At 43.0% G+C, this 24,715-nt stretch overlaps 1 protein-coding gene across 5 annotated transcripts in view; it reads left to right on the forward strand.

Moving 5' to 3' along the window:
• The window catches only part of TTC17 (tetratricopeptide repeat domain 17), a 57,500-nt gene that overhangs the window by 27,472 nt on the left and 5,313 nt on the right, over positions 1–24,715 (forward strand). For 4 of the 5 annotated variants that reach the window (XM_083424788.1, XM_083424789.1, XM_083424791.1 and 1 more), the window contains exons 17-22: positions 10,599–10,766; positions 15,330–15,586; positions 16,818–16,983; positions 19,192–19,312; positions 21,539–21,698; positions 23,006–23,089. In XM_083424788.1, coding sequence (XP_083280914.1) covers positions 10,599–10,766; positions 15,330–15,586; positions 16,818–16,983; positions 19,192–19,312; positions 21,539–21,698; positions 23,006–23,089 — 956 coding nt within the window. Of the gene's footprint in view, positions 1–10,598; positions 10,767–15,329; positions 15,587–16,817; positions 18,057–18,495; positions 19,313–21,538; positions 21,699–23,005; positions 23,090–24,715 lie in introns of all 5 variants that reach the window. The other variant, XR_014507529.1, reaches the window with a different exon arrangement.

The following is a 24,715-nucleotide window of genomic DNA, read 5'->3' on the forward strand; positions in this document are numbered from 1 at the left end:
TCTCTCTCTCTTGCTCTTCATGTGCTGTGTTCCTTTCTTTTATAGACTACAAAGGTGGGCAACACTTCAGGTCATCTTGTCTATCCCCTGCTAATGTGAGAACATTAGACATTTGAACATGAGAAATGGTGTGGACATTTCTTTTGTTGTTATTTTTAGAATGTGAAATAAACATTCTAATGACTCCAGCTTCTGACACTTGATTTTTTATTTTTTTATTTTATTGCGGGATTGAAAAAAGGGAAAGTGAAAAGAAGAAACCAGGAATTTGCCAGGATGTCTGATGATCATTGTTCTGTGTTCTATCTCCCCCCCCCCCCCTTAATGGGCTCAAAAAGAAAAGAAAAAAAAACCTCCTTATAGGAATCAAACCTTTGAAAAATATTTCAGCATAGTTGAAGCACAGGGACACCCGGAACTGACCGAGTCCATCTAGCTTCTTATTGTGGATGTCATCCTTCCCATGCCTGGTGCCCCCCAGATGGGCTACAACTCCTGTTGGTCCCAGCCTGCGTGAACATGGGGCAGGGATGATGGTGGATGAAGTTCAAAACATCTGGAGGGCACCAGTTGGGGAATGCCAGTCTACCTTGACTGGCAATAGCTCTCCAGGGATTGAAACAGGGATCTTTCCCAGTCCTATATAGAAATACCAGGGATTGAAACTGGGATATACAACATGTAATGCATATGCTCCACCACTGATACACAAAAAGTAGATAGTGTAACATTGGTGTAGTGAAGTTTTGTGCCACGTAATCAAATAAATAAAACCTACATGTAGGGTTTGCTTGCATTTCACACGTTACTGGTGCTAACTCCTATTTAATGGAAAGTCATTACTTTGTGGAGCGCAAGTCCGGTAATCTTGAACGCATCCGGATTAAGATTCAGTAATAATACACAACTAAATACCCAGGGTAGTTGAGTATCACCACTATGGTACTTGTTGCTGCGCCAGTTAGATATGGGGTGAGAGTTAATCACATTGATGAATTACCATCTCTCTGAGCTCAACTCTTCAGCATTCTACTAATTGAACTGACCATGGTGCAGAAATGGGATGGCATGTTGTACAGGCATACCTTGCTTTATTGCGCTTGACAGATGATTGCTTCTTACAAAGACGCAGTGTAGCTGCAAGCATTCTGGCTGCTTCCAGGGGAAGGAAGCTTTGCCCTGCCCCTGCCATCCAACTTCTGGCCACGGGAGTAGAACTGGCTAGGGCTGGAGCTGGAGCTAGGTTTCCCCCCACCCCTGCAGCTGTGGGGTGTGTGGCTTAATAGACTACAGTATCATGTAAACATAACTTGCATATGCACTAAGAAACAAAACAAAAAGTGCTTTATTGCGGTGTTCTGGAACCAAACCTGCAATATCTCCATGGTATGCCTATACACTCCCATTACTTTTGGTTGGAAGAATGAAAGGGCTTCGGTAGCAATAGATCCTACTTCTCCCTTGACATACTGGTTTAGCAGTGTGATAATGAGTGATTTTTATCTGAGGTAAATAAATAAATTTATTTCTCAAATAACATAAGAATAGCAATTAGGCACAGGGCTGTGCTTTGCCCCTTAGACACTGTCCCAGGTAAAGAATTACGCGACAAAAATTAATGGTCACCAGATCTGCTCCAAATATGTCATAATAAAAATAGTTTTCACCAGGGTTAAAAATCCTCTCTCTCTCTGTGTGTGTGTGTGTGTGTGTGTGTATCAGACCTAATAATGCAATCATATACATACAGTATATACTTACAAGTGACTCCATGTTCAGTGGGACATACTCCCTTGTAAGTGAATTTAGGATATATCCTAGGTGTTGCAGTGTTTGCCACCTTTTCCTTTTCACTCAAGTGTTTTGCAGAAAAGTTGTTAAAAGTTTATAATGCAATTACGTACATGCTTATTCAAAAATAAGTTCTGTTCCCAGTAAAGCAAGTGTAGGGTTAGAGCCTTAAATTTGCTCGAGCCAGACAATTCTCATGGCCTCCAGGTGTTTTGGACAACAGGCGCCATGGCCAAATAATGGTCAGGGTTTATAGAAGTGTTCTCCAAAACATCTAGAGGACAACAGGTTGGAGAAAAGTTTGGTAGGCCAAAATAAATGTTCAACCACAGTAACTGTTTCTGACTTCCAGTCCTTGATGTACCTACTTTCCTTTATTAACATGAATATCAGGCGCTATTGTTTGGGGGATTACTCTGGATGGTCCCAGACGGACTTTCAAAAATTAACTTTGGCGATATGCTCACGCTTCCCTCTTTCATCTGCCATGATGGTGGCTTCCTCTACATTCTTTAGGACAGCTTTCTCCAACTTGGTCACCTCCAGTTGTTTTGGATTACAACTCCCATCAGCCCCAGGCAGCATTGCTAATGGTCAAGAATGGAGGCAGTTGAAGTCCAAAACATCTGGAGGGAACCAGGTTGAAGAAGGTTGGCTTGGACTTTGTGTTTATGCGCCCATACATGGTGATTCTCATTCTGTAGCATTTTAGCTCTGGTTTTTCTTAGCTTTTTTCTTATTATGAAGCTCCTGTTCATTCCCTATCCTATATACATTTTCTCATTTCATCTGAATGTTCCTACGCTACATACATGTTTCTTTAAGCAGCATCTATACTGTGCTTTCTGAAAATGCTGTGTTTTCTGATGCCCTCTTGTGGCATAAGCTATCACATTTCCATTTAGCAGAACGTATTTCTTCTATGAGCTTTTTGGAATAAGCTCCTTAGGTAGTTTCCTTTCGGTGTTGTTTTCTCCAGAGCTATACTGGGAGAATTTATACAGTATCAACCAGCTTTTAGAATGGGGCAGACATGGGAGGAAGCTATTTTTAGACTAGTATCTTATCAATTTTACATCACCCACACCACACATGAGGCTTTGAAGAACCTTCAAACATTCTTTTAGAAAAGCAAGATTTCCCAAAGTTCTGGCGAGAAATTGTAATTTATAATCCTGTTTTTTCCAGTTTGGACAAGAAGAACAGGATAATATTATTTGGATAGATGCTAGTGAGCTACAGTTAGCAACACAATAATGTCTTAAAAAATTAGGTGCTGGCTCCCAAACGCCACAAACCCAGAAGTGAGTGTTCTGGTTTGCAAACGTTCTTTGGAACCCAAACATCCGACGGGACTTCCGAATGGCTGCAGGAGCTTTCTGCAGCCAATTGGAAGCCACGCCTTGGTTTCCAAACATTTTGGAAGTCAAACGGACTTCCAGAACGGATTCCGTTTGACTTCCGAGGTACCACTGTATATAGAGTAAGGTTTCTCTCAGAATAGAAGTACTGTTACTCAGAAAAATATATCTATACCTTACTAGATATTATTTAAAGCTTGTATCGGGTGCAGTACACAGTATAATAACATCATAAATAGTAAACCATTTCTTTAAGGGAAAATGGTGAAAGGACAAGATAATAGGTAGAAGCCAAGTGGGGGATCCCTAAAAGCATCTTCATGAGAGAGTTTTCAGTTGCTTTCTTAGAGTAAGAAAGTAGGAAAAACACAACTAGCATGTGGAAGCTGTCTGCCATCATAGGCATTCTTTTGGAAAACAATCTGATCACTACCAGCTCAAATTGTGCTTCTGGGATTCCCATGCAGCGGGTGCTATCCAGCCACAGTCAGCCACAAGGGAACTTGCCACAAGCAGGACTCTTGTTAGAAATATGTAACAAACCCAAATCTGACAAAACAAAAGTGTCTGTGGTTGCTACATTATGCACATTTAGGAATAAGTTCCAGTGAATTTCGTGAAACTTTGGAGTATACTTTGCTTTCATGCATCAGATTTGCTATTAAAGTTTGTCTCTGAGCCACTATGAAATGTGGCCCTCCTGGCCACGCAGATGAATTTGAAGATACAAGAAGTGCTGCTGAATCACAAAGAAGGCAAGTAGAAAGAAGATCAAATTTACTTTGCTTTCAGCTCATCAGTCTATTTAGCAATACTTTTCAAGATTTGAAGTTTTACACTTCTAGGTGTGACAATCCTAAAATAATGCTGCAGGCCAGATTGATTACATTTATGAAAATGAGAGGCAAATCTATTGCTTAAAAAAATATAACTATAATGCACATTAGTGGCAGTCTTCCATCACATGAGACATTCCATAGAGGTGGGTCTGTATTGTTGAACAGGTTGCCCATCTGCCTTAACACTAAGATCCATTAATGCAGCTTCCAAGAAGTTGTCTTTTTCTCTCTAAGATGAGTTTTTCTGGTCCTGTGGCCATGGCTCAGGAACATTTTCAGGTGTACTGCTTGGGTGTTTTAAGAGAAATAGTACTGAGCAGATATTTTACCCTAAAAACAAGGAATGATGGTTGGACTCAGGCCAAGTCATGGTTTACAGCCATTGAAATCAATGTTAATGTATCTACTATCATTCTGGCTTGCTCTAAATAGCAGTAGATAGATAGAATTGGTTTACATAAATATATAGCCATAGAACCCCACCTCATTTTATTGCGCTTTGCCTTATTGCAGTTCACATATATTGCTCCTTATGAGGTTGCGGGTGCAGTTGCAGGCAGCCCGGCTGCTTCCAGAGGAAGGAAGCCCCCCACCATCACTGCCCCTCTTCTGGCCACAGAAGTAGAGCTGGCTACTGGTTTCCCCGTCCTGCCCCTGCAGCCAGGGGGCCTGGCTTAATAGGCTACCACAGCATAGGGTAAACATAACTTTAATATACACCGGGAAACAAAAAATATTGTGTTACTTGCTTTATTACGATAGTCGCTTTCTTGCAGTATTCTGCAATATCTCCAAGGTATGCCTGTATTTAGGAAGATAATGGCTGAAGATGGGGGGTTCTCCATACAAGAAAGGTTGTGGACATAGATAATATTTTATTCTGGAAAGAGAAAAAACAGAAACGCATACGAGAAACTGTAATACAAAAACCAAAGAAGTTTTCCGAGAACGTGCCATCGCCATTCTAACGGTCTGTGCGTTTCACCCTCCCCTGTCTTCTAAAGGACATCAAGTTATATTTGAGGCACTAATTGAAATTCAGGCCACACCACTGCTTAGCCTGCTGCTCTATATGTAGCATCAGAGTACCCTGAGAGGCATTGCAAATAGCATTTCCTAGTCTTTCTTATCTGCTGACGATGTTGGAGAGTTAAATTTAGAAACCATCTTCCATGTTGGGCCTCGTTCCCAGACAGGGCTGAGAACACGCTGTGGTCTCTATCCGCGTCACAGGGAGAAAAATCCTGTTGTAACCATTGACGAGGTAGGACAAGGGTTAGGGTATGGTGGCTTTTACGATAGCTGCAGCCCTGCCCCATTATTCATAGATCAATTGTGCATTTTTAAAGGGGCTATGGGGTTGTCAGCCATCCCATTGAATTCTCTGGGGGAGGTGGGTTTGTGTACGTGTGTCCCTTTTGTGCCATGTTGTGTTCAAATTTAGCAGACAGACGTTCGCCCTGTTTTTTTTCTTTTCATGATTTATTTAGTGATGGTTTATATTTCATAAGGGTAATTTTTAGCACTATCGTTGCTGGGAACAGAGCCCATTATGCAATTGGTCAGACATTGGGTTGTGTGCCTTGCTGCTGCTGCTGCTACTGCTGCTTTAGTAATGCACAAAAGAAATGTCACAACTAAGTTATATTGGAGTAATATATGTTTTGTTACAGTTTGTCCTATATGTTAATAGGATCAACCTGTTTCTACATTTACATACAACGTTGGGGTGAGAACACCCTAATTAAAAACAAATGTGCACTGGTTTGTTATATAACTAGTTTATTATCAATATAGATGAGGTCGTCCGCTTGCTGAAATGTATATTGATAATGAACTACAGATTACAGCATCAACTAAATTAGTTTTGTTCGTATAATAATATATTGGATCAAAGTATGTGGTATCAATCAAACTGCCATTCATTCCATTATTGCCTTCACAGTAGTGTAGCCAAAGAGCCATGGTCAAGTAAATTAGAGAACAATGTTGGCTAAACTGATCGTATGATTCTGCTTCCAGGATTTAGGTTACTGATGTCTTGTTTGGGATTGAATGGGGGAGTGGAAGAAAAGTACACAAGGACTAGAAATACCAACGGGATGGGGAATGGCTAGACTCTGAGCTCCCCTATGGGTAGCTTTAACAGAAGGGCATCATGACATCAGGTGATCTATTTTTCCATTGTAGCATGGCATGAATTAGGACCCCTGCCAGGCCTAATTGGAGTCACGAGCTAGAGATCCCCTATCGCAGGAATAGCAGAACAGTAGGGGGACTGGTGCATATTACCACCATGAGAGACGGACAGGGAGCTGTGGAGGGCGCTGGGTTCCTACTCCATGGACATTTGATATCCTGATTAGGACTCTTCTTTTTGAGCTCCCATAAAGTCGCAGGAGGATATACTTTGGTTGAACATTAAGAGAAACGTCTTCATGGTCAAAATAGTTTGACACTTATACATGCGAGGGGGAGATCTGGGAGATCTTCAAGTAGACACTAGGCAGAGGTTTCTTAAGTTGGTATTGGGGAAAAGGTGAATAAGAGGGTGCATGATAGAGGTATATAAAATTATGCTGTGTGTTGAAAAAGTGGATAGAGATAAGTCCCCCTCTCTCATAACATTAGAACTGGGAGACATCCAATGTAGTTGAATTCAGGACAGATGAAAGAAAGCACTTCTTCCACATACTGTGTAGTTATAAACTATGGAATTTGCTTCTACAGGAGGTGGTGGCCACCAACTCGGGTGATTTTAAAAGAGGATTGGACAAATGTCTGGAGGATGACACTATCAAAGGCTATGTTCTACCACCACTGTCAAGAGGCCGTACGGTGGTGCCTCGCAAGACGAAAAGAATCCGTTCCGCGAGTCTCTTCGTCTTGTGGTTTTTTTCGTCTTGCAAAGCAAGCCCATTAGCGGATTAGCGCTATTAGCGGTTTAGCGGCTATTAGCGGCTATTAAAGGCTTAAGGGATTAGCGGATTAGCTGCTAAAAGGCTATTAGCGGCTATTAAAGGCTTAAGGGATTAGCGGATTAGCTGCTAAAAAGCTATTAGCGGCTTAGATCAGCTGATAAGCGGCTTAGATCAGCTGTTCAGCGGCTTAGCGAACAGCTGTTAAGCGGCTTAGGGGCTTGGGAAAAAGGCTGGGGGGGGGGAACCCCAGGAATCGCAAGACATTTTTGTCTTGCGAAACAAGCCCATAGCAAATTCATTTTGCAAAGCACCTCCAAAACGGAAAACCCTTTCGTCTAGCGGGTTTTCCGTCTTGCGAGGCATTCATCTTGTGGGGCACCACTGTATGCCTCTGAATGCTAGTTTTCTCTAGAATGTGCTTGCCCAGATCCTTCAACCTTTTTTCACCAAAGAACATGTCTAGCATCCTTACTGCTTTACTATCTATGTTGCTTTCTTTGTCATTTCTGTGGTTACTTTATAATGTTAAATTAAAAAGTATTATATAAATTGAAGCTTTACCATTGTTGAGAGGAAACCGCCCACAACTTGGATTGATAAATTGGATTGATTGGATTGATAAATTATAGCTGATCAAAATTACCGTTGCCCTGATTTCAACAGTATTATGGTGTACATTGGCTCCTGTTCAGCTGATGATCTCTTAATAGAGAAGTAAGGAACCAAATGCCTCCTTGCCCTTCTCAAGTGCTTTTGCTTGCCTGGAATGTGCCCTTGAACTGTGACGGGGCTTCTTGCTTGGCTGGATGGACAATACAGAGTTGGGGACGTGTAGAAACCTCTGACTTTTGTTGGGCTGGATTGTAGACTTCGTGCAAAAGTCAGAGTTGCTCCTGTTGGCCCACCCATTTTTGCCTGTGGCCCTGCCCACCCTGCAAGGTGCCTATGAAGGGAGCACAGCTATCAGGCTATAAAGGGTTCCCCACTTCTGTTCAACTAGAAGTCCTCCAAAGCAGTGCCATTTTCTATTATTTCCCCCACTTGATGCCACACACTGGCAAATGGTGTCAAGAATTCCAGCATCTGAGATCTTTCCGTGTTAGACTTTTTAGATCTAACGTCTAACACGGAAAGATCTCAGATGCTGGAAGTCTTGACACCACTTGCCAGTGTGTGGCTCTTTGAGCGCTGCTACTGGTTTTCAATACTCCAACTGCTTTTTCTGTAAAAGTAAAACTGCTTTACTTCTGTAATGTAAAGTAGGTTTCATGGCTTTCTTACTACAGTCATACCTCAGGTTACAGTCGCTTCAGGTTGCGTTTTTTCGGGTTATGAACCACCAAAACCCAGAAGTACCAGGACGGGTTACTTCCAGGTTTTGGTGGTCGCCCATGCGCAGAAGCGCTAAATCGCACTTTGCACATGTGCAGAAGCGCCGAATCACAACCTGCACGTACACAAACGCACCGCTGCGGGTTGTGAACATGCATCCCGCGCGGATAACGTTCGCAACCCGAGCGTCCACTGTATAGCAGGGCTTCATCTTCTAAAAGTGGTGCGTGCCATCAACTAGTCCAGGCATGTCCAACAGGTAGACTTTGACCTAAACCCCCAAAAAGGGGGTAGATCACTGCCAGTTTTTAACTTTGTGAGTAGATCGCAGTTTCTTGGGAGTTGGACACCCCTGATCTAATCTATTTAAAACGAATAATAAAGATGGTGCTAGCTTAACAAGCATATTATTCTAGAATTTCATTCCTTTCCAATTTTGTCCTTCCCTCATCTCTTCTCCACAGTGTTCTTTTTGGTGTGGGTGTATATAAACACACGCATGCACCATAAGGCTTTTCCATAGCATCCTCTTATTTATTTTTTTGGAATGCTAAAGTATCCAAGGTTCATTCTGCTGAAGGGCATCTCACAGTGTAGTCTGGATCAGATGTCACCAAAAAGGCCGCATTTCTGTGTTGTGGTCCTGTGCTCACTATCTCTGATGAATTATACATGAGGCTGCATAAAGCAGATTTAAAAAGATGAAACCAATTAAATTTTAATGGGGGGGGGGGTGAGATGAGTTGGGGGAGGGGAGGGAGGTGCAGTGCTGAGACCAGGGAGAGATGACAAAGACAAATGTAATTGTATAGCAGATGCTTTACAAGCATGTGAAGTTCAGCTGCTTATGCTACTCTGTCATTAGCCTACATTGTAAAATAATTTTGGTTATCATCTTCATTCTGTTACTGAATAGAATACCACTCACCAGCAAATTAAAGAGGGAGGTTCTTACTGAGGCTGCATGTCCTTTAGATCTTGCTGTGTTTCATTTTGGCCTCTCCCTAAATAACAAAAGTCTGGCCTTATTTATGTGAGATCCTGAGCTTTCATACTTTCTCATATTTCACTTGGAGCAATGGATACCCAAACCTAAAATTGCATTTTACAGCTGAGCATGTTCCCAGTATGACTAGTTCACAAACGTTTTCATTGATCTAGTTGCCCATGCATACTTGTTTCTTTAAAAAACAACAACACCTCATTTCTTAACATTATTAAATATTAAACCATTTGAAGTTCACTTTACTTGTTCCAAAATCGTTAACTGGTTTGGCTGAAACAGGAAACTGGTTTAATCTTGACTTGTGCAAAAGGAGGAACAAAAGTCTGTGTGGGGATGAAAGTCCCAGTTTTTTATTAGATTTGTGAATTTTATTCAACATTTCCATGGATTATGTGGCTTGAGGAGATATTTATAGTGGTACCTTGGTACTCGAATGGCTTGGCTCCTAAACAAATCAGCTCCTGAACACTGCAAACCTGGAAGTAAGTGTTCGGTTTGCGAATGTTTTTCAGAAACCAAACGTCAAATGCGGCTTCTGCTTGAGTGCAGGAAGCTCCTGCAGCCAATCAGAAGCCACGCCTCGGTTTTCGAATGGTTTGAGAGTCAATCGGACTCCTGAAACGGATTAAGTTTGAGAACCAAGGTATCACTTTATTTCACAACTCTTACCTATAAACTTACATTGTAAGGCTTTCCTGAGCAGATTTGTATCAGTTAAAGAGAAAGAGAGACAGTGCAGTATTTGAACTTGGCCATCAAAATCAACCCAGTAGAAACCAACTGAGAGTCAAATAACAGGATTTTCAATAATAGGACCAAGCCTTCATACTGCAGCAGAAAGAAAGAGCGAGCAGGAACATCGTTGTGCTCTCTGTGTAGTCCAACATAATGAATTCTGTGTATGTTCAGAGTCTCACTCAAGAAGCTTTCAAAGCTTGGCTAGAGTTTGGGATGGGTGTCCTGTCCTCCCTTCCGTGTGTGCACATCAGGAGACATGGTTTTTGTCCCCCACTCAGTTCTGTTTCAACTATGATGTTGTAGGACTTAGGGCACTGTCTGTAGGGTTGGTTTCTAAATAAAAATGCATTCCATATTTTTATTCTTGCTGTCGTTCTCCCTCTTCCTTTTGCACTTGTTGATTTTCTACTCTGTAGCCCATCCAAGTGCTCCTCTTCCCACTTGTGATTGAACAGGTGAGATACTTCAGAAAGTGTGTCACTTAATGACTACCATTAATTTCCAAAGCATTGTACATGATCATCCTTGTTTGTAGACCATTTGTGTGTATCAGTAATTCAGGTGATTATAGTAGCTTGGCCTAAGGGAGTCATGTCTGTGTGTTTCACAGGCCACTGTCACGAGAAGAGCCAAGGCAACAGCCATACCAAGCAGAAGTACCTTGACAAGCCCAATTCTGAGATCATATCCATGGAAGAAAATCTTGTGGCAGTGACTGATGACGATTCCACAGATCTTCACAGCTCCACAACAGAGTCATCCTCTTTGACTTTAGAAAGTAAGTGAATATTGGAATAGTGAACACAGCAAAGGGGGGTTGAGCCTTTCCTTCTTTTTCAGAGCAGTTATTACTTTGTACCTTTCTAAATTTGGAAAACCCCTCTTTTTCATTGTTAGCATTAAAAAGTGTATGAGAGAAGGAATTTCATTGTGTGCAACTTCTCTGCAGCAATTTGAAACTTCCCATTACAACCATTAAGGATACAAGGACCGTAATGTTGAAGTTGACCATCTCTGCTCTACCTACACCCTTGACCATCTCAGCAGAGCAGGCTACAAATAAATCCCTTGCACGGAAATGCATATGTTTAAATGCACTTGCCATATCTGCTGGTTCATTTGTCCATGGCATACCTGTCTGGACCACAAAATAAGTCACCGCACCTGTTGAGTGCTTAAAAAAATAGTAGAGCACCAAAAGAACACATCCTTGCCTATGGTCCATGTCATGTATAAGTCAGGCTTCACTGAGCTACATACAATTTGATTTCAGAACGATTAGGGAAAGTAGAGACATATTGCTTGATTGCATAGGATTGTAGTTTAATTCCATTGTTAAAGGACTTTCCCATCTTTACCACCGGGGCCTTGTAAAGACCCCAAGATCTCCTGCAACGATTTTGCAAAGTTTTTTGCAGATAAAATCACTCATATTCGGAAGGAGCTAGACACCACCGTGGGAGCAGGGCCGGGGCGGGAGAGTGCTAGAGCTCTGTCTGGTCAAGTTGCATGGAATCAATTTCAATCCGTTACCCCCGAGGATGTGGACAGGCTGCTTGGACGCGTGAAACCAACCACCTGTCTCCTTGATCCTTGCCCATCCTGGCTAATAAAAGCAAGCCGGGAAGGGCTGGGCGATGGGCTCTGCAGGGTGGTGAATGCTTCCCTCCCTGAGGGAACATTCCCAGATCCGCTGAAAGAGGCGGTCATTAAACCGCTTCTTAAAAAACCATCTTTAGACCCGGCCAGTATGGCCAGCTATCGCTCAGTCTCAAACCTTCCATTCTTGGGCAAGGTGATTGAGCGCGTGGTTGCTGAACAACTCCAGGCACGCCTGGAGGATGCAGACCATTTGGATCCCTTCCAATCGGGATTCAGGCCTCACCATGGGACTGAAACTGCCTTGGTCGCGCTGGTTGATGATCTCCGGCGAGCTAGGGACAAAGGTGAGAGTTGTTTCCTGGTTCTGCTGGATCTCTCAGCGGCCTTTGATACAATCGACCATAACATCCTTCTGGACCGTCTAGAGGGGCTGGGAGCTGGGGGCACTGTTATACAGTGGTTTCGCTCCTTCCTCCTGGGCCGTGTTCAGAAAGTGGTGGTGGGGGATGAGTGTTCAGACCCCTGGGCCCTCACTTGTGGGGTGCCTCAGGGTTCCGTCCTCTCCCCCATGCTTTTTAACATCTATATGAAGCCGCTGGGAGAGATCATCAGGGGGTTTGGACTGGGTGTCCATCAATATGCAGATGATACCCAGCTCTACCTCTCTTTCAAATCAGAACCAGTGAAGGCGGTGAAGGTCCTGTGTGAGTGCCTGGAGGCGGTTGGAGGATGGATGGTGGTTAATGGATTGAAGTTGAATCCTGACAAGACAGAAGTACTGTTTTTGGGGGACAGGAGGCGGGCTGGTGTGGAGGACTCCCTGGTCCTGAATAGGGTAACTGTGCCCCTGAAGGACCAGGTGCGCAGCCTGGGAGTCATTTTGGACTCACAGCTGTCCATGGAGGCACAGGTCAATTCCGTATCCAGGGCAGCTGTCTACCAACTCCACCTGGTACGCAGGCTGAGACCCTACCTGCCCGCGGACTGTCTCGCCAGAGTGGTGCATGCTCTGGTTATCTCCCGCTTGGACTACTGCAATGTGCTCTACGTGGGGCTACCTTTGAAGGTGACTTGGAAACTACAACTAATCCAGAATGCGGCAGCTAGACTGGTGACTGGGGGCGGCCGCCGAGACCACATAACACCGGTCTTGAAAGACCTACATTGGCTCCCAGTACGTTTCCGAGCACAATTCAAAGTGTTGGTGTTGACCTTTAAAGTCCTAAACGGCCTCGGCCCAGTATACCTGAAGGAGCGTCTCCACCCCCATCGTTCTGCCCGGACACTGAGGTCCAGCTCCGAGGGCCTCCTGGCGGTTCCCTCATTGCGAGAAGCAAAGCTACAGGGAACCAGGCAGAGGGCCTTCTCGGTAGTGGCGCACGCCCTGTGGAACACCCTCCCAGCAGATGTCAAAGCGATAAATAACTACCTGACATTTAGAAGACATCTTAAGGCAGCCCTGTTCAGGGAAGTTTTTAATCTGTGATATTTTACTGTATTTTTTGTTTCTATGGAAGCCGCCCAGAGTGGCTGGGGAAACCCAGCCAGATGGGCGGGGTACAAATAATAAATTATTATTATTATTATTATTATCTGTCAGACATGCTAATGGTGTCACATTGCTCTGAAAGCGCATGTGCAGTTTGTGATAGAATGGGATCCTTGATTAGATTAGATGAAGATCCATCCTCAGTCTGGTCCTGCACCCTCTTTCTAATAGTAGTCCACCATACCACATGCTTCTGGGCGATCAACAAGTGCCCTACTCCTCTTGTTAAGCTCTCAGCATTCGCAGTTTAGAGACATACTGCAAGTAAACTCTGGGGACTCCCATTTAGTGATCATGCCTTGGTAGGTACATAGGATGCTTGCCTGATACCCTCTACCCAAATTCATCCTCTTGCCTTAATATGAGGCTTCCCAATAGGAAATCACACTCGCTAATTATTTCTTAGTCAATATCCCAACACAAAAATAGGAAGTAAAAGGGAATTGATTCAGATCAGGGCACAAAAGGTACAATCCATATCTCAGTCATGTGAACAGAGCCAAGCAACTGCCTGTTCCTCTCCCCAATTGTACAAATGAGCAATTTGCACTTTCTGCAGTTGCCACATCATACTGAGGCAATGCGCATTGCCCTTGCCATTCTTTGTTCAGTGGAAGGGCAAGTCCACAGAATTTCCTTCTTGTCATGCCAGCAGGAGTTTGTCTGTGAACAATCCCTGTGTGTAATCCCCTCACTTACATGACTTAGTGAAATGCTTCAGTTTCTGAGAACTGCTGCTCCCTTCAACTAATGGGAACTTCTTGCAGATTTCATTAAGAGAAGCATGCAGCTCCTTTTGATGTATTTTGCCTCTTGAATGATAGCTTTACCGGAGACATTTTTTAGAGGAACTTAATGGAATCCCCTGCAAGGTGGCTTGAGAGCTTGAATTATGAGGTGAATACATTTTTAATACCTTTTAGGTTCTGAGCTCTTCAGGTTGGATAGTTCCCGCCCCCCTCAAAATGGGAAAGGGTATTTTCCAGATAACAGAACATTGTCTGATTTTGAAAAATTAGCAATCAAAAAATAATTTTGATTGCCTAAAAATACTCATTCCTGGAAAATACAGTGGAAAGAAATGATGCTTGTGCCAATCAAGCATTTTAGATCTGTCCTTACAATGTAAACTTTCCAAGCAGGGTCGCTACCGAGAGCTATTCAAATTATTGCTTTCAAACCAACAAACAATTTAATGAGAGGGCTTTGAAAGATCAGTCCTTTTCAGTCCAAAGTGACAAGTTGTAGGAAATAGATCTTTTAGTGTAGCAACACCTATACTTACTGACATCACGCAGGTTCTTTCACTTTACTCTTTTCAGCACCTGCTAAAACATCTTTCTTTAAGCAAGTATATCCATACACAAAGATGCTGCTGTTTTTTAATCCCTCTTTAGTTTACTATTGGTTTCAATGAACTTTTAAGTGTTTTGAATTACTTAAATCAAACTTTTGAAAATATTTATTATAAACCGCTTAGAGGTTTTATTACCATCAGCCTGCATTTAGATCATTAAAAAAACCTATGTGTAAAATTGATTCCCATAGTCTTGGTTTCAGACAAAAACAGAATATGGGTGGGTTGAGAATATCATAGTGCTGAAAGTTTTAATCAGTTCTTAAGCATTGGATCCTTATGCAAAACAACTCTTCTGTGTTCTTGTTTTACTGGGGGTGGGGGGGGGAATGGTCTTGCAACGAGGATAGGTTCACACAGTCATGCCTTTCACACCATTATTGTAATTAATATGTAATCTTCCATAATGTCTTGGATATTGTGACTTGACTTTTCAACATATATAGGCTGTTATGTATGGCAAGGAAAGGTTATGGATTAGTTTAGTCATAAGCAAAAGCAGAAGTGTGATGCCATCCTGTCTGGCATCTAAGCCTAATTATAATAGTGGTACCTCGGGTTACATACGCTTCAGGTTGCATACGCTTCAGGTTACAGACTTCGCTAACCCAGAAATAGTGCTTCAGGTTAAGAACTTTGCTTCAGGATGAGAACAGAAATCGTGCTCTGGCAGCGCGGCAGCAGCGGGAGGCCACATTAGCTAAAGTGGTGCTTCAGGTTAAGAACAGTTTCAGGTTAAGTACGGACCTCCGGAACGAATTAAGTACTTAACCTGAGGTACCACTGTACAGCTTTTGATCCAAGTGATTTATTTTGTCGCTCCCCCTTTGCAGGCACCGTCATTGCCGAAAGCAATGGTTCAGAAGAAGTGGAGAGTTTGGGAGATGCTCAGATGTCCGAAGAAATGTTGGCATTGGTTGACGAGTTTGAAAATTCGTGGCCCCTTGAAGCCTTTGAGGGGGCCCTGGAAGTAAAAGGCCATCGGATGGACTTGCAAGGGATCCGTGTCCTCAAGAAAGGTTCTCAGGACGGACTTCCCAGCTCTTGTTTTGGAGATTGTGGAGATGATGACGATGACGAAACTGAATGGGTAAGAACTCCCATCAGCAAGGTCAAGCTGCGTATTTCTTGTGCAGTGTCTCTGGATTATCTATAGGCTTATCAGCTCAGGCATGCTGATAATCACATGAGAGAACATTCACACAAGGTGTGTCCCATGGGGCATAGGTTTCTGGGTGGTAGTTGATCAGACAGGCTTCCTCTTAGCTCATTTCTTCCTTTCATCCCGAGTTAGTGGTTCTTCAAAGTCCATGACAAGGGGGCCAGACCTTCAGAACACATTACTCAAATTCTGTATTGGTTACATTGTCTGTTTAACATAGCCCATTATATAGAGCCAGTGTGGTGTAGTGGTTAAGAGCGGTAGTCTCGTAATCTGGGAAACCGGGTTCGAGTCTCCGCTCCTCCACATGCAGCTGCTGGGTGACCTTGGGCCAGTCACACTTCTTTGAAGTCTCTCAGCCCCACTCACCTCACAGAGTGTTTGTTGTGGGGGAGGAAGGGAAAGGAGAATGTTAGCCGCTTTGAGGCTCCTTAAAGGGAGTGAAAGGCGGTTTATCAAATCCAAACTCTTCTTCTTCTTATAGTCCCTCCCTGTTTGCTCCTCTGAGTTTGCAATGATCATTTTGCTTCAACATTCCAATAAGTCAATCACAGAGCAAGTTGTATTTTGATATAGCATTCCTTCTTAGACCTCTTATTATTGCCTGATGTATATAATATATAGTATATTAATTCTGTGTTTCTCAGCTGTACTAATGTGTGTTTTCATTTATGTTTATCAATTGTAATTGTCAATTGTTATAAAATGTTATAAGCATGACTGCATTAGTTTTCCATTAGTTTCAGTAGGTCTTCTGTAAGTAAAATTTAACTGAATACTCACCCTATGGTCCTCTTTACGCTCGCCATGTTAGTCCTGTGACAGAGGTGACGAACCACAGATCCAGTGGCCCTCCAAACTTCTCTCTCACCCGTGAGACTCTCCATGCAGTGTTGATTATGTCTTGCAAGTGTGGTCCTCAGTGCTGAATTGTTGCCCAACCTTGTGTTAAGTGAATTATTTTTATATACTTACGCAATTTGATGAATGAAATGCAATCAGAAGGAGGAGGGCCAGGAGATCCAGGGAAAAGAGAAACTGTCTGGAAATTGTCCTTGAAATCAACTCAGACCACCGAAAGCCAGTTATCTCTTTATTCTCAACAGCACGCATGATATATTTGGTTGCTAACCCTCATGATGTTTTTTTTCTTTGACAGATAACATTCCAAGTAAAACGTGTAAAGAAACCCAAAACGGAGAACCTAGATCCACAAGAGCCAGCAGGAAAAAATGGAGAGGAGGGAGTAAATGGAGAAAATGATAACCTTTACCAAATGGCATTGGAGATCAGTGGGCCAAAAATACCCTCCCCAGGACCACCAGGTATATATATTTTTAGGATTTTTAAATTTTTTTAGAGCTTCAGGTTGTGTTTTATTCATGACTGATTCAAGTGAAGCATAAGAAACGATAGAAATGATTACATAGGTGAGAAGTGGGGAACCTTTTTAAAAAAGAATTTAAGTCTGTTGACCCTTCTGTCCTGAAATGACAGTGTAGCCTCTTGCTGTAGTCAGTGAGATAGTGTTTGATATAACATGATACAATATTTCCCAATAGCCAAAGTCACAGTCATGCGAGCAGAATGAACACAAATAAAAGTGTGACTTAAGACCTGAGGACTCCACAGGTTATATTCATCATACATGAATTAGGGACAAACAAGTAACAAAACTGTGAGGTTCTATGGGTTAAAATGTGGCATAGGGCTTAATTAACCTTTTGTCTAAATTACTTCAGAGTAAAGCTCAGAGTCAAACTTGGGTTTCTGAAAGTATGTATTTCTGTGTAGAAGAACTGCTATCTTATTCCTTTTACTTATCTCGTAATAAGGAGCGGGGGCTTTATTCATGTTGGTGAGGGCATTTAAAGTACTTCTTGATCTGAGCCACCTAACCTACCCTCGTCTCTTTCATTCTCTCTTTAGTAGCATGATTTTGTTGGAGAAGCATTCATGTTACCATCCTGGGACTAAGAGAAGACCAAGCAAGCATGCCAAATGCCATGGCTAAATGCAACTTGGGAGCAAGGCACCACCTGAGCCAAACTTAACAAACATAGCATGGCCAAGAGAGCATAAAAATAGTTGGTCCTAAACCCCAGAGTAGGGATGGGATTATGGCGAAGCAGGGATAGGACTGTTGTTTCCTAAGGGACGTCTGCCAGCTTCTTCCACCTGTGTTGTCTGTTTGCTGCCTTTTTTGGTAATACTACTACACTTAGCAGCAGACTTCCAGGACTCTTGGTCTGATGAACTAAGACTGGGCTGAGTGGCGCCTTGTGTGATGCCAAAATTCAATGCCCAAACCCTGCCTTTTGCTTTCCACTTTATATAATAGTTGTGGAGCCCCCAAGGCTCTGTATCCATGCTCCCTTAAATCCACCTGTGCTGGACAGTAAAAAATCATGGAACTTTGAAGTGTCAGGCATAGCTCTAATGGCTTTAGCCCAAACGTAGCAGAGTTTTCCTGCACAGCGAAGAAGCTAGTTGAGGTGGAAATGACTAGTCAGCTAGACTCAGAATAACTATTTACAGGATTTATTAAAAGGGAAAAGAAACCAGCAGAGTTTCTGCATACAAAACAAAGCAAAATAAATCCTTTCTCTCTCTCTCTCTCTTAACCATACACAGCACTTCTACTCCTAACACACCCAACACACCAAACTGTGCTAGCATTCCTAGATAACAGAGTTGAGTGCTGGTCGTTAACCAATCAGAGTCAGTAGTTTCTAGGTCAAGCAGACCTTGGCTTTCTGCCAAGAGTAAATTGACACTGCCTTGAGTTAATTGTGTGAAGCCAGAATCTGTAAGTTTTCATGAGAATCAATTAACAGAAACTGAACAAAAAAAAAATTCACACCAAGCCACACCAACATGGGGCACCAACTTGAATAAAATATTTGGGGGGGGGGAGCAAGCCCTGCCCCACATAATCGACCACATGATGCAGTGCACACACACCATTTGAATGGCAATGCCCATCCACTTTGGGGAGGCCGAGCCCCCTCACATATTGTACTGGCGGGCCAAAGACCCCTCGCCCCCTAGGAGTTGGCTCCTATGTCTCCATACATGGATCTGAGCAACAGAGGTCTATTCACAATTTGCTGTTCAAAAAGTTGCAAAGTAGAATATATTCAACCATTGTGTAAAGAAAATGTTGAAGCTTTTCATATTGTGTGTGTGGTTGCGGAATTTCTGGATAGAGATCCCAAAGTTCTTTTAACTTGGAGTTTCCTATGACCTCTTACCTTAGGGCCAGTATTGATAATTATGTTGTTATCCGTTTATTTTCCCATGTATAAATTATTATGCATTTTGTGGTGTTTTTTTCCAGACTCAAGTGTATCCATCATAATCTTCTCTATGTCTCCCACTTCAGATGTTGACCTGTTCGCATGATTAGAACACTCACATGAGCAGTTATTTGTAACAGTTAGCCAGCTGCAATATCCCTTATTTTGCTGTGTGCACTGCATATTTTCACTGTGTTTAGGCTTAATACTAAAAACCTGTTTGCTTCTTTCCAGGGAAAAGGCGAGACTACCGCAGCTTGGGTTGGCCAAGTCCTGATGAGTGCATAAAACTTCGCAGAGTAGAACTTACTACAGTAGCCAGCACATGGCTTGCTGTTTCTGCTAAAAATATCGAGTGAGTGTTTTTTCTTGAAAACAAACTGGGTTAGTGCACAAACCAGTACAGATAATCTGTGGCGCCCGTCACCAGCTGGGTGCCCTCCCTGCATTCTGACTGGAGCTGATGGGAATTGGAATCCAAAACAGCTAAAGGTCACCAGGCTGGTGAAGACTGATCAGTGTTCTAAAATATTATGAGCTGGCGCACTGAATTCTGCCTACTCCCGCCACACTGTTATAGGGAGGCTAATCTTGTCATAAAAGGGATGCAGGTGGCACTGTGGTCTAAACCACTGAGCCTCTTGGGCTTGCCGATCAGAAAGTTGGCGATTCAAATCTGCGCAATAGGGTGAGCTCCCATGGCTCTGTCCCAGCTTCTGCCAACCTAGTAGTTTGAAAGCACACCAGTGCAAGTAGACAAAATAGGTACCACAGCTGCAGGAAGGTAAACGGCGTTTCCGTGCTCTCTGGCTTCTGTCCCGTTGTGCCAGAAGCGGTTTAATCATGCTGGCCACATGACCCGGAAAGCTGTCTGTGGACAAACACCAGCTCCCTCGGCCTGAAAGTGAGATGAGCGCCGCAACCCCATAGTCGCCTTTGACTGGACTTAACTGTCCAGGGGTCCTTTACCTTTTTACATAATCATGTCATCCATAGTATCCCAGGATAATCACCTTTGTCTCTTTTAACGCACAATATGTCACCATCTGTTAACAGTGCCCTCCAGCAGTATCCCCTGCCCTGCAGAACTTAAAAGACCACGATTCATAAATGATGTGATGTTAGGAATGAGCAGTGAGGTAGTCAGGTTATTAGATAAATGTTCAAGATGGTGACATTCAAAAGTAAATTCAGTGTTATGACAGCCACATTCTGCCCTAGTATCATTCTGTCAACCATCTTCAAAAGCAGTCCCGCCTAGAGCACATTGCCATAGTTCAGGTGGCATGTCACTAAAGCAGCAGTGTATCTTAACTTGAGTATTTTTATATGTACCTCTCAACTTTTAAATCATATTTGGAGCTCTCTTAACCTGAAAGATGTGTGAGTTGCTGCCAAGTGTGGAATGCCACTTTTTAAATAATATATTCTCAGGTAGCTGGCTTGAAATTTTTGTTGCTAAAGCCAGGACCTAAGCCCGGTTTATATCATACAATGCGGAGTGAGCAGGAATCATGTCATAACACAATCTGTTAACTCTGGAACTTACTGTCTGGCTTATTAACAGATTTCTTAACGCCTGTGGAGTTTCATTGGCAGTATCAGCATTTGTACCATCTTACTGTGGGAAAGTGAAACCTAATGCTAAAGGAATGCATTATGAAGGAATTGGAAGCTTGCTGTTACATATCCACATACTAGGATTGGGAAAGCTACCAGTTGTTTTCTTGCTCCATAAGTAATCTCTGGATTTTGCAAGGAATGGTAGCAACAGATTTGAGTAACCTGCTTCTCCCTTATGCATTATTATAAGAGTATTTTGCAACAAAAGCTCTTTGTCTAAAATGAAGATAAAATCTATCCCCTCCCTTTTTTTTAAAGGAAGCTCCTTTTTTTCTTTACTATCTTAAGATGAATCTCACTGAAAACTGAGAAGACTTGTGCAAGCATTCAAAGCTGATTAGCTAAACTTGTTTCATTTGGAGGATCGTGGCAATGAAATAGAAGCATATATCAATCCTTTATTAAGTAACTGACAGACTACTCAAAGTATAGCTGTACTTGGAGGAGACGGTGGGCTCAGATGTTCCAAGTTTTGACACAAGCATGCAAATAATAATTTGGGATGCTGTCCACTTTCTCAGTGCAAATGGTTGTTCCAGAACGCAGAGGCAAGGGGTAGAAGCAAACGGAACATGCCAGTCCTCAGTCCCGATGTAAGGCTGGTACAGGAGCAACTAGCCAGCCCTGGGGTGTGCCTCATAAGATGTCTGTATTAAGATACAATTAACATCTAGACTAAAGAATGGATTTTTAGTGCTGAGTTTTAACATTGCTGCTTATTTACTTATGTTTTAAATTTTATTTATAAGCTATTGGGAGGAGTTCAATTATAAGTCACTGTAGAAACATGTTTTTTTTAAAAAAAAAAACCTAAATAAATAACTTGAAATCAGCTGGTAGAGTGCAGACATACAATGTGTTATGGAGAAGCTATTGCTGCCCTGGAACTGTTGCTCCTTCAACCTCTTTCTCTGAATACTTCATTTATGATGAGATTTGGCCTTCCCTTCATTTCTAGTATTACAGAACACATAGATTTTGCAACCCAGCTGCAGGAACCTGCCGTGGAACCTCTCTGCAATGCCAACCTACCTGCCAGCATGCATACTTTGGATCACCTTCAAGGTGTTGCCAATCGGGCTAGTCTTCATTACATGGGAGAGAGTCAGCTAAAAGAGGTAGGCTAACCTGTGGGCTTCACACACACACACACTGGTAAGAAGCTTCTTTGCACATTGCAGGTAACATTTCCTATTGCTGTCTACCCAGTGCTAGTGGTAGTTTAGCAGCATGTGTGAAACAGATGTTGACAGATGGCAGTGCCAACGCAGGTTTCTTGTGCTTCCAGGTTGCACTTTAGCATTAAAACAGATGTGCAGGACACCTGTGGGGAAAGGAGGTGCAGTATGAAAAGTGTGCTCATAATTGCCTCTGTTCAACATTTATCCGATGCCAATGGTGTGCTAATGCACAACATTGTGGTTTGAGACGGTGTGCCTGTACAGAACGAACCTTTGTTGAGCTATCCTGCCATGTGACCCAAGTGAATCAGAAGTTCAAATCCCATGAACCTGACTCCCCCAACAGCCCAAATAAAATCAGGCAAAAGTTCTATATTATTATTATTATTGTTATTATTAATTACTTAAACCCCGCCCATCTGGCCAAGCTTCCCCAGCCACTCTGGGTGGCTCCCAAAGAAATATTAAAACACGATGAAACATTAAAAACTTCCCTAAACAGGGCTGCCTTCAGATGTCAAAGTCAGATAGTTGCTTATTTCCTTGACATCTGATGGGAGAGTGTTCCACAGGGTGGGCACTACTACTAAGAAGGCCCTCTGCCTGGTTCTCTATAACCTCACTTCTCACAGGGAGGGAACCGTCAGAAGGCCCTCAGAGCTGGACCTCAGTGTCCGGGCTGAACGATGGGGGTGGAGAAGCTCCTTCAGGTGGTCAAGGCCTTCTAGGGCTTTAAAGGTCAGCACCAACACTTTGAATTGTGCTCAGAAACATACTGGGAGCCAATGAGGATCTTTCAGGTGTTATATGGTCTCGGCAGCCACTCCCAGTCACCAGTCTAGCTGCCACATATAGACTATCTAGCAGAAGTACCAGTAACTGAATGGTCTTAGGTCAGGGATAAGAAACATGGTGCTCGTCCGCTGTTGGATTCCAGTTCCCATCAGCCCCAGCCAATGTGGCCAATGGCCAGGAATGATGGGAGTTGTAGTCCAGCAAAATCTGGAAAGCACAACACCCTTGTTTAGACACTGACCTGGCTTCTCATCACTTTCAGAATAGAAGTTATTATTTTCTTCTGGTTCGTGTAGCTGCATTTGCAGGATGCCGGAAAGCTTATACACAGATATAAGAGCACATTGCCTGTCGGAACGGAACAGATTTTATCTTCGAAAGGGAATATGCAGATTTTAAGATGGCATTGATTGTATTACTCTAAGCTGTTGCCTTCTCTTGTTCCTCAGGTGTTGCAGAATCTTGGGAAAGACCATTATCCACCGCAGTCTTTAGAACAAGTTGGGACTCGAATAGCCAAAGTTCTAGAAAAGGTAGGTGTGAACAACTAAGAGCTTACAAGTTCATATTGTCTTAAATTTACCTGGTTGATAGCCATCTCTGTAACCAGTAGTATTGCCTCAATACCTGCGATACAAATCAGAGCTTCTGCTTCTGCTCCCCGCCCCTTACTGACCCTGCATACACCCCAAAATTGGCTCTGGGGTGGTCGGGAGAAATCCCAGAACAGTACACAGGGTGAGGAGGTATCATTCTGTCTGGCAAGCTGGGACACTTGCACAGACAGAACAATTGTGAGAGTGCTACATTGAATTCCACCGCAAGGCTAGATTCTCTCTCTTTGAAATATTCTTATAAAGTGGCTCCCAATACACATTTTTAAAAATCAACAACAAATATAAAATTAAAGCCATCATTGGGAAGAAGAGTTTGGATTTGATATCCCGCCTTTCACTCCCTTTAAGGAGTCTCAAAGCGGCTAACATTCTCCTTTCCCTTCCTACCCCACAACAAACACTCTGTGAGGTGAGTGGGGCTGAGAGACTTCAAAGAAGTGTGACTAGCCCAAGATCACCCAGCAGCTGCATGTGGAGGAGCGGAGACGCGAACCCGGTTCCCCAGATTATGAGACTACCGCTCTTAACCACTACACCACACTGACGTGTTGGGAGCATTATTTATCAACTGAACACCTTCCTGCAGCCTCTCTAATGTGATTTACAGTGGACGCTCAGGTTGCAAATGTGATCGGTGTGGGGTGCATGTTCTCAACCCACAATGTTCGCAACCCGCGGCTGCTCACGCGTGGGATGTGATTCGACACTTCTGCGCATGGGCAAAGTGCAATTTAGCGCTTCTGCGCACCCGCCAAAACCCGTTCTGGTACTTCCAAGTTTTGGTGGTCTGCAACCCGAAGAAACTCAACCTGAAGCAGCTGTAACCCGAGGTATGACTGTACTCTGGCAGACTTCTGGGGAGTGGTGACACAATTTGGGGTCAGTGACTGAGAAGGCTTGGCTTCTTGTGGAGGTCATCCTTACTTCCCATAATGATGCCATGCCAGCAGAGGACCTGTTGAAAACCTTAGCTGATGGGAAAGAGGCACATATGTGGAGAGCTATCTCGGAAGGCTTGTAAGGCTTCAAAGGTTAAAGCCGGTAACTTGAACTGAGCCCAGAAGCTGGCTAAAATGCTCCAACTTCCTTACATTCTCAGGGAGGTAGGTTATAGCATTCTGCACCACTTGAAGCTTTTGAGTCCTCTTCAAGAGCAGTTCCAAATAAAGCCCACTGCAGTAGTCATTCCAAGGGGTGACATGTATGAGAGGAGGTTCCGCAGTATGTTGAGGAAAGGCAATGATAAAACAATGGAAAGCAGAAGCTAACATGCATTAGTAAATCATTATTATTCTCTTTCTTATTTGTGGGTATTATATTCTGGATTGTAATAGTAATCATTGTTTAAAATTTGCTTATAAAGTGGTACATTCTTGTAAATGGTGTAAATTGGATGTTTCTTTGTGTCGATTTCAGTATTATATTTATTATTTTAAACGGAAAACACTCTAAATTAGACCAGAAACCTCTTACACTGTCAAAGGGCACCTATTTACCATTTCCCTTTGGCACTGCACCAGAGTCTCGGGTCTCCCTAAATCA

The sequence above is a fragment of the Podarcis tiliguerta genome (assembly GCF_965153285.1).
Source record: "Podarcis tiliguerta genome assembly, chromosome: 1".
Lineage (NCBI taxonomy): Eukaryota > Metazoa > Chordata > Lepidosauria > Squamata > Lacertidae > Podarcis > Podarcis tiliguerta.